We start from the raw sequence: 10,933 nt of genomic DNA on the forward strand, positions 1-10,933 counted from the left end.
GCTGAACAGCATTGCTAGGATTAAAGAGGATATTTTAGTTGTTGGCTTTCCAACATGATGGGAGTAAGTTTACCAACAGCACCAGGAGCTGTGCTTACTGTCTGACTCTTAAACCTTTATGAGTAAAAGCTAAGTCTTCCATTGCTGCCACCAGCTTCTCATACACACCATTCTTATTTGGTATCTTGGTCTCTTACAAAGAGTGCTGTGGTTTTTTGCTGTTTATGCAGAGTCAGGAAACCTCCCTTAAAGAAGTTCCCTGAATCTTTGCTTGTCTCTAGCAAAACAGATCCCACCTGAGAAAATACTGTTACCAAGAAGCTGTGCTTGCCTCTGTTCTTTTTTTTTTAAATCCCTTTTTAAGTTTTTATTAGGTTTTGTGTGGAAGTTCGTACAACCCATGTTGCTAGCACCATTTTGTAAGTATGAGTTTTCTGACCCATCTTCCTGGTCCCTCTACTGCTTCAGCTCCAAAAGAGCACACAGAGACTTATATTAATTATACAACTGTTGGCTAGTGGCTTGGGCTTCTTATTGGCTATCTCTGTCATGATTAATAATCCACATGTATTTCTACGTAGAATTTTTTTAAACTTTAATTAACATCAACTTTAATATTGGATTCTGTCACTAAAAACCAGAGTAAAGAAATCAATTAACAAAATGGAGTTAGGGATGAAATGCAGGGCTGTAATATGAACTCATAGATGCACTTCTTTGGCTAACTCATTAAAAAATGCCAATTAAATATTTTCAGTCAATTTTTTAAAAAGCATCAAACCAACATCACAACTCAAGCCTAATCTAAATGTGCACCTGACAGTGAAGCACATCTATGTGTTGAGTGAAAAAGGCTTTCAAAATAGTCCATCAGATGTATGGTCTCCAAACACCCAAATAAACAACCTCTCTTTGTAAGCCTTGTGTTCCATGTCTCACTGGGAACCGAGGCGTTATTGCTGGGAACACAAGTCTGCAGTACAGTAGCATGAGTCTTGGGTAGCAAGCATAAACAGTTGAATCAAGTTAAAAAGTTGAAAATGTGGTAAGAAACTGTGGAGGTGGGGGATGGGGTAGAAGACAGTCTGTGAGCCTTGACCCAAGAGCAACTGAGACATCTCTTAACTTTTCAATCAGCAGGCATGTTAAATCTCCACTTGTTTTAAAAGAAGGCAATTAAAACTTACAATTCCAACAGCCCACAAACCAAATAAGAATATCGTAAAAAGAAATCAAAACTATGTTCAGAGCTCCACCCCATCTCATTTTCAGCACCCCAAGGAAAATAAAAGCATCCATGACTATCACAGATGAAAACAAAATGAATGTCACTGGAATCAATTTTTCCCCACTGAGGTATACAATCTGTATAGAAATCTGATACTAAAACAAATTGTACTTCTCGTAATTCTGTTTTTAATTTCCTTTAAACCCTGTTTGATATAATTTTATTGTAAAAATGTTTTCATGATGCTGAACCTGGTTCCAGTTCTTTCCACTTACTTTCCTATCAGGTTAATATTGCAGCTACTGGTTCTATCAGGAGCCTCTTCTGCAGGAGGCACACTCAGCAGAAAGGCTGGTGTGCACAGAAGCTGTGGAGGGGCCTCTGTCAGAGAGCACATTCTGCCTGCTGGGGACCTGAAGGCTATTCGCCACTGTTCTCGATGAGGACTCTTCCAGTCCTGTAAACATCAGTGTGCCACGGTCTCACTACTTTGCAGTCTCATGTCCTGGGACAGGAAGGCTGGTTCACAGCAAGTGAAAGGCTAGAGGAGTCTGAGTTTTAGTGGCTGATAAACCTTACATCCCACAGGAGAGGAAAACACTTTTCCTTCTTTGCTACTTAAGAATGTGGCAGAAATGTATGCTGAGGTAGCCCAGTCAATCCTTATTTTTCTTTCTTTCATTGTTGTTGTAAATTTGGTCTCAGAATATTTCTGGAAGGGTGACATTTCGAAGAAGCTACCGCTGGGACCTGCTTCCAGTACAGTCTCTAATGCTGGGAACTTGGCTGTCCTCTTCTGTGGCTTTATCCAGGCACTGGTTACTGTTCACATGCTGCAGGGTTAATTTCACTGGGTCATACTCCCAGAGCTTGTTGCCTTTTAGATGGTGGTGCTTGATCATGGTGACTGGGCCATTAAGTTTGGAAACGCCCAAACAAAGGTCATCTGTTCTAATTTCTTTGTTGTCAGTATAGGAGAAAACCTGCTTTCCTCCCATACCATGGCAACTGAAAATTCCAACCTTTCCATTGTCTTTTCTAGCCAAGTTATCTAGACATTGATTTGTTTCCACATTTCCTATCTCTCCCAATGAGAAATAGTGACATGGAATTTGAGAATCATGGTAAATATTTTCTAGGTACCAAGAGAAAGGTTTGCATTGTAGTTTATGTCTCAGACCAAGTCTTGATGATATATCTCCATAATCCACCTTTGTAACACCTGGAGAAATTATGTAGAAGAAATTCTTGAATTCATCCATCCATATTTCTGCAAGCTGTCTGTTATGTTTATTGATAATCTGCCCTGTCCCTCCTGGAAACATGTAAGGTGTAGCTTTCTGAAACACATGACCAACATGGGAACAAGTCACAATTTCCAAAGTTCCTCCACACTGCCAAATCCTAAAGGAAATTTCTAGGTTTTCTCCTCCCCAAATATCCATGCCAGCATCATATGTTCCAATTTCCTGAAAGTAATCTCTGTCTATTGAAAAAAGGCCACCAGCCATTGTACGTGTTCTGACAGGAAGAGTCCGGTCACCTTTCCTTCTGTCCATTTTTCTCTGGGAAACAGGACACCAATGAAAATTGAGCTTCCAGTTGAATCCACCATAGGTCATTGTCGCACCTGCTGTGCGGCCTGTCAGAGCCTGTCAGAGCCTACCACATACTCGAAAGTATCATCGCTGATCACATCAATGATAGGACACACCGAGGTTCTCCTGTATGTTTGATCCTGGCTAAGAAAGGCTCCAACCACCCTGCCGTACACTCACAGTGTGCATCCAAGAAGGTGATCACTTGGCCTTTGGACACAGCAGCTCCTTTTAATCTAGCTCTGATCAGCCCAGAACGTTGTTCCATTCGAATTACATGAACTGGCACCTTGAGTTTTTTCACATAACTCTCTGGAGGTCTTTTCAAAAAGTCTCTTTTCCTGGCATCATCTAAAAGAACAATCTCTTCTATCATGTGTCTTGGGGAGTGATTAATGACACTATGGACTGTTCAAAGAAGTGTGCTCCATGCCTCATTGTGGAAAACAATCACCATGCTTGTTGTAGGAAGATTATGTGGATACACCTTTATTTTACACCCCTCTAACCTCACATCTGGTAAAGATCTGTTGAGTGCAATCTTCTCACTTGCCATTAAGTTGAACTGATTGATTTTAAACATCTCTTTCATCTTTTCTTGATCCTCTTTAGGAATGACAACTGGTTTTCCCATTTCTCCAGGACCTTCTTGAGGCTTCTGCACTGGCTCTGAAACTTGTTTGAAATCCTTTGAGGGCATGACACTGCCTGCAGATGAGCCAAAATCCTCATCATGCAGAAGATCCGCTTTCAGTCTAACAAGACTCCAGACACCATGCTCAGCTTTGACAAGTTTCGTCCCCGCAGGAAGTCCCCCTCCTTCTTCTCATCACACTTGTTGCACTCACTGGAGTAAAGCAGCAGGAACATATCCAAGAGTACCCAAACCAAGGAGGTGTTGAGAACCACCTTGCAATATGCAAGTTTTCTCATGGCACTTTAAGTCAAATGTAAAATTTTTAAATATACATATGTAAATATACAAATGTCATGAAAATTATTCCAATCTGGTTTCACCAATAATCACGGTCACACTCCCAAAGTGACTTTTCAAATGAATTCATATCACAAATCCCCATGTCTCACATCATCTTAAAACAATGACAAAAGTTCTGAGCCAAGCAGGGTGGTGCTCACCAATAATCAAGCACCCTGGGCACAAAGGCAAAAGGATGGTCAAGGTCAGCTTGGTCTTCATAGTGAGTTCTAGGCCAGCCTGAGCTCCAGAGTGAGACTTAGGGGCCCTATCCCACTTTAACCAGCATACACCAACAGTGAAGGACTTCATTGTGGACAGGCAATGTGATTCACAACTTGAGCAAGCAGTAGCACTTTCACAACCAGAGACAGAAAGAGAAGAGGGTGATCTCTGTTGTGGTGCTGGATGATTCTGTCTCATCTGTGGAAGTTATCCATAAACAAATAAACAACAAAAGCCTGGGTCCAGTGGTCCATACCTCTGGTTCCAGCATTCCAGATAAATACGGTCAAGACTAGCACTATTCAACTGTAGCACACTTGGCTTTTTAATCCGTGAAATGTGGCTACTGAGTGAGGAGCTGAACTTTTTAAATTTAAGTAACCACATGTGGTCAATGATTACCACCAAGAACGATCCTGGTCCTGGTCCAGACACAGATACTGTGTCGGGACAAAGACAGCTGGTGGCGGCAAGTAGAGCCTCGGGGAGCCGGCTGGTCTTCTGCAGCAGAGATCAAAGGCTCCATCTCCGCCTGCATAGTCTTATCTTACCAGAGAACGCCTGACTTGTGTCCCCAGTTTTCAGGCTCACATGATGACTCCTGTCTGCTTACACTTCACAGCATTCTCCTCGGCTGGCAGTCCCGCCGATCCTTCCTGCCTGGTCACTAGTCAAACAGTGCTTTATTCATTAACAATAAGACAAATGTAGCCGGGCATTGGTGGTGCACACCTTTAATCCCAGCACTCGGGAGGCAGAGGCAGGCAGATCTCTGTGAGTTCGAGGCCAGGCTGGACCGACAGCCTCCAAAACAGAGAAACCCTGTCTCGTAAAACCAAAAAAAAAAAAAAAAAAAGACAAATGTATGTTTAGAAGGACATCCCCATCACATCTATCAGTTTTTTTCTTTTTTTTTTATTATTAATTTTTTTTTAAGTTTAAATTAGAAACAAGGTTGGTTCACCAGTCAGTTCCAGGTCCCTCTCCCTTACCCTCCCCTACTCCCTTGCCCTCCCCCAACTCCCCATTATCCCCTCATTTCCCCAGGGAGGGTGAGGCCCTCCATGGGGGTGTCCAAAGACTGTCATTTCATCCAGGGCAGGGCCTAGACCCTCCCCCAAGAGTTCATCTCACATTGTTGGATGGGAGTCCAAAGTCCCTGTGTATACTCGGGATGAATACTGATCTACTGCCCAAGGCTCAATAGATTACCTAGGCCTCCTCACTGACACTCACATCCATTTTTCTGAGGAATCTCCATACTGATTTCCAAAGTGGCTGAACCAGTTGGCACTCCCACCAGCAATGGAGGAGTGTCCCCCTTTCACCACATCCTCTCCAGCATAAATTGTCATTGGTGCTTTTGATTTTAGCCATTCTGATAGGAGTGAGATGGTATCTCAGAGTTGTTTTGATTTGCATTTCCCGGATGGCTAAGGATGTTGAGCACTTTCTCAAGTGCCTCTCAGCCATTTTAGACTCCTCTATTGAAAATTCTCTATTTAGTTCTGCAGCCCACTTTTTAATTGGGTCGTTTGATGTTTTGGAGACTTGCTTCTGGAGTTCTTTGTAAATTTTGGAGATCAACCCTCTGTCAGATGTGGGGTTAGTGAATATTTTTTCCCATTCTGTGGGCTGCCTTTTTGTCTTGCTGACTGTGTTCTTTGCCTTACAGAAGCTTCTCAGTTTCAGGAGGTCCCATTTATTAATTGTTGATCTCACTGTGTGTGCTAGTTGTGTTATGTTCAGGAAGCTGTCTCCTGTACCAATTCCTTCAAGGGTATCTCCCACTTTCTCTTCTTTTTTTTTTTTTTTTTTTGTCCTTTCTCATGAATTTATTAAATTATTTTCTGTTTTTATTTATTTTTCAGTTTAAATTTAGATAAGAAACAAGGTTGCTTCACAAGTCAGTTCCAGGTCCCTCTCCCTTTCCTTCCCTCCTCCCGTGCCCTCCCCCCAGCCCCCCCCCCCCCGTTATCACCTCATTTCATATAGGGCAGGGCCTAGACCCTTCCCCAAGAGTTCAGGCTGAGAGTGCACCTCACATTGTTCTATGGGAGTCCAAAGTCCGTGTGTATACTTGGGATGGGTACTGATCTGCTGCCCAAGGCTCAATAGATTCCCTAGGCCTCCTCACTGACACCCAGATTCAGGGGGTCTTGATCAGTCCCATGCTGGATTCCCAGGCTGATGCCTGGGATTCAAGAGTTAACCTTTGTCTGGTCAGCTGTTTCTGGGGGTTAAACCAGCCCAGTCTTAATCCCTTTGATCATCAGTCCTCCCTCTCTGTTACTGGCTTTCTTGAGTTCAGCTCAGTACTTAACCAAGGGAGTCTGCCTCTTCTTCGATCAGCCACTAAATGAAGTTTCTGTTTCCCAGACTCTCTGGCCATGGGATTGTAGGCTGGCACTCCCCAGATCTATGTCTAAAATCCATATATGAGAGAGTACATGCCATGTTTCTCTTTTTGTGACTGGGTTACCTAACTCAGGATGGTTTCTTCTAGTGTCATCCATTTGCCTGCGAATCTCATGATTCCATTATTTTTTTCTGCTGCATAGTACTCCATTGTGTAAATGTACCATATTTTCTCTATCAACTCTTCGGGTGAGGGACATCTAGGTTGCTTCCAAGTTCTGGCTATTACAAATAAAGCTGCTATGAACATAGTGGAACAGACATCTTTGTTGTATGAATGGGCATCTTTTGGATATATGCCTAAGAGTGGAGTTGCTGGGTCTTGTGGTAGGTTTATTCCCATTTTTCTGAGGAATCTCCATACTGATTTCCAAAGTGGCTGAACCAGTTGGCACTCCCACCAGCAATGGAGGAGTGTCCCCCTTTCACCACATCCTCTCCAGCATAAATTGTCATTAGTGTTTTTGATTTTAGCCATTCTGATAGGAGTGAGATGGTATCTCAGAGTTGTTTTGATTTGCATTTCCCGGATGGCTAAGGATGTTGAGCACTTTCTCAAGTGCCTCTCAGCCATTTTAGACTCCTCTATTGAAAATTCTCTATTTAGTTCTGCAGCCCACTTTTTAATTGGGTCGTTTGATGTTTTGGAGACTTGCTTCTGGAGTTCTTTGTAAATTTTGGAGATCAACCCTCTGTCAGATGTGGGGTTAGTGAATATTTTTTCCCATTCTGTGGGCTGCCTTTTTGTCTTGCTGACTGTGTCCTTTGCCTTACAGAAGCTTCTCAGTTTCAGGAGGTCCCATTTATTAATTGTTGATCTCACTGTCTTTGCTAGTGGTGTTATGTTCAGGAAGCAGTCTCCTGTACCAATTCGTTCAAGGGTGCCACGCACTTTCTCTTCTAAGAGGTTCAGTGTGGCTGGATTTATGTTGAGGTCTTTGATCCATTTGGATTTAAGTTTTGTGCATGGCAATAAACATGGATCGATCCGCATTCTTCTACATGCCAGTGTCCAATTATGTCAGCACCATTTGTTGAAGATGCTTTCTTTATTCCATTGCATATTTTTAGCTTCTTTGTCAAAGATCAGATGTTCATACGTGTGTGGGTTAATATCCGGGTTTTTCCATTCGATTCCATTGGTCTACCTGTCTGTTTTTGTGCCAATACCAAGCTGTTTTCAGGACTATAGCTCTATAATAGAGCTTGAAGTCAGGGATGGTGATGCCTCCAGATGTTGCCTTGTTGAAACGGGTTATTTTGGCTATCCTGGGTCTTTTGTTTTTCCATACAAAATTGATTATTGTTCTTTCAAGGTCTGTGAAGAATTGTGCTATCTGTTTTTTCTATGCCAATAACTTACTCAAATTTTCATTACTATAGCTCTCTAGAAGAGGTTAAAATAAAGGATGGAAATAAGTCCAGATATTCTTTTATTATATAAGATTGTTTTAACTAACCTGGGAGTTTTTGTTTTTGTTTTCCCATGTGAAGCTGAGTATTGTTCTTTCAAGTTCTGAAAACAATTATGTTGGAATTTTGATGGGGATTGCATTGCATATGTAGATTGCTTTTGGTAAAATGGGCATTTTTTTACTATGCTTATCCTACTAATCCATGAGCATGGGAGATTTTTCCTTCTGATAATCTTCTCCAAAACTTGAAGTTTGTGTCATACATGGTTTTCACTTGCTTGGTTAGAATTACACCAAGATATTTTATAATACTTTAATCTATTGTAAAGCGTATTGATTCCCTGATTTCTTTCTCAGCCAGTTTATCATTTGTGTACAGGAAGGATACTGTTTTGGTTTGGTTTTTTTTTTTAGTTACTTTTGTACCTAGCTACTTGACTAAAGGCAATTATCAGCTATACAAGTTCCCTGATGATTTTGGGGGGGTCAATTATATGTTCTATCATGCCATATGCAAATAAGCCTTTTCAATTTGTATACATTTGATTTCCTTTAGTTGTCTTATTGCTCTAGCTAGAACTTCAAGTACTATATTGAAAAGATATGGATGGAGTAGACAGTCTTGTATTGTTTCTGGTTTTAGTGGACTGCTTTGAGTTTCTCTCCATTTAATTTGATTCTGGGTATTAGCTTGCTGTATATTGTTTTATTATACTTAGATATATCACTTGTATGCCTGAAAACTCCAATACTTTTATCATGAAGGGGTGTTGGATTTTATCAAAGGCTTTTTAGCATCTAATGAGATGACCATATGGGGATTTTCCTTCCAGTTTGTTTATATGGTGGATTACATTGACAGATTTTTGTGTTGAACCATCCTTGCACCTCTGAAATGAAGCCTACTTGATCATGGTGAATGATCTTTTTGATGTGTTGTTATATTTAGTTTGTCAGTATTTTATTGAGTACTTTTGTATCAATGTTCATGAATGAAATTGCTCTGTAATTTTCTTTTTTTTTTTTTTGTTGAGTCTTTGTGTGTTTGGGGTATCAGGGTGACCATGGCCTTATAGAAAGAATTTGACAATGTTCCTTCTGTTTCTATTTTGTGGAATAATTTGATGGGTATTGGTATTATCTCTTATTTGACATACTGGTAGAATTCTAGGCTAAAACTATCTGGACCTGGACTTTTTTGGTTGGGAGACTTTTAATGACTGCTTCTATCTCTTTATTGGTTATAGATCTATTGAAATTGTTTATTTAATCTTGATTTAATTTTGATCTTGACTTAATTTTGGTAAGTGGCATCTATCAAGAACTTTGTCAGTTTCTTTCAGATTTTCCAGTTTTGTAGAGTACGGGTTTTTTGAAGTATGGCTTAATGATTCTTTGTATTTCCTCGGTGTCTGTTATGTCCCACTTTTCTTTACTGATTTTGCTATTTTGATATTCTCTCTCCATCTTTTAGTCAATTTGGATAAGGATTTAACTATCTTGCTGATTTTCTCAAAGAACAACTCTTTGTTTCATTGAATCTTTGTATTGTTCTCTTTGCTTTCATTTTATTGATTTCAGCCCTCAGTTTGATTATTTCCTGCTGTCTACTTCTCTTGGATACATTTGCTTCTTTTGTTCTTTCATGTGTGCAGTCAAGTTGCTAGTATAAGATCTCTCCAAATTCTGTACGAAGACATTTAGTGTTATAAACTTTCCTCTCAGCATCATTTTCATTGTATCACATAATTCTGGCTATGTTGTACATCCATTTTCATTGAATTCTAGGAAATCTTCAATTTCTTTCTATAGTTCTTCCTTGCCCCAGTAGTTCTTCAGTAGGGAGTTGTCCAGTTTTCATGAGTTTATAGGCTTTCTGCAGTTTTTGTCATTGTTGAAATCCAACTTTAATCAGTAGTGGTCTCATAGGATGCTGGGGGTTATTTCAGTTTGTTTCATAGCTGTTGAGACTTGCTTTGTGACAGAGTATTTAGGCAATTTGGAGAGTGTTCCATGTGGTGCTGAGAAGAAGGTATATTGTTTTATATTTGGGTGAAATGTTCTGTAGTTACCTGTTAGGTTCATTTGAATCATAGCATCTTTTAACCCCATTATTTATCTGTTTATTTTATTTCTTGGTGAGAGTTGGAACTAAAGTCTCCCACTATCAGTATGTGAAGGTTAATGTGTGGTTTAAGCTTTAGCAGTGTTTTTCTTTACAAATGTGGGCACCACTGTGTTTTGGGTATAGATGACTCTGCAGCACATCTGTTCAGTTCCTTCTGGATTTTAGAGTCATCATTGAGAAGTTGGCTGTAATTCTAATAGGTTTCCCTTTGTGTGTTACTTGGCCATTTTCTCTTGCCACTTTTAATATTCTTTCTTTGTTCTGCATGTTTAGTGTTTTGATTATTATGTGTTTGGGAGTCTTTCTTTTCTAGTCCAAACTCTTTGGTATTCTGTCAAGCTTCTTGTACCTTTATAGACAAAACTTCTTTAGGTTAGAAAATTTTTCTAAGCTTAGCCAAAAATTTTCCCTCACTGAGATGATGTTTTCTCTCTCCCTTAGGATTGTAATTTGTATCAGTCCTCATAAGTAGGGATATAGACTCATAGTCTCAGTAATTCAAACATATTAAGTCACTGTGCACTTTAGAAGGGAAGGATTTCTGTAAGAGTAGACTACTTCTGCCAGAATTCTCTGCCTAGAGTCTCTCTCCAAAAAATATTAGCCCAGGTTAATTAAGCATTGATTTTTCAATAGGCAGGGTTTTATGTGACTGGGGCTTACAGGGGTTAGAAGGCCCAACCACCCCAGCACCTACATGAATACTGCACTGGGCTCCACAGCACATTCCAGGTAATCCTGGAGGAAGAGAAGGTGGAGGACACATCAAGTCCTCTAACTTGCTTCCTGGGTTCAGGTTCTTGGTCACACTTCCACTATACACTGTGGCGCTCATCCTGCATTGGTGAACTCTGTTTTGCTTCTCTACAGTTTGAACCTTCTTTCTCAGAACTTTCTGGTCCCACTGTGGTGAACAGTTAAACAGCAGGAAGAGTCAATGCTTGT

General features: G+C 40.4%; 1 protein-coding gene across 1 annotated transcript; it reads right to left on the reverse strand.

The window, feature by feature from the left end:
• Positions 1-1,904: 1,904 nt before the first annotated feature.
• On the reverse strand, positions 1,905-3,819 carry LOC101843753 (polypeptide N-acetylgalactosaminyltransferase 1-like). Its single transcript, XM_040733216.1, is given in 4 exon segments — positions 1,905-2,858; positions 2,891-2,956; positions 2,959-3,484; positions 3,592-3,819. Coding segments are annotated over 4 exon segments (1,653 nt in total). The 5' UTR covers positions 3,760-3,819; the 3' UTR covers positions 1,905-1,965.
• Between the last annotated feature and the right edge of the window lie 7,114 nt (positions 3,820-10,933).

The sequence above is a fragment of the Mesocricetus auratus genome, unplaced genomic scaffold, assembly GCF_017639785.1.
Source record: "Mesocricetus auratus isolate SY011 unplaced genomic scaffold, BCM_Maur_2.0 Super-Scaffold_100029, whole genome shotgun sequence".
Lineage (NCBI taxonomy): Eukaryota > Metazoa > Chordata > Mammalia > Rodentia > Cricetidae > Mesocricetus > Mesocricetus auratus.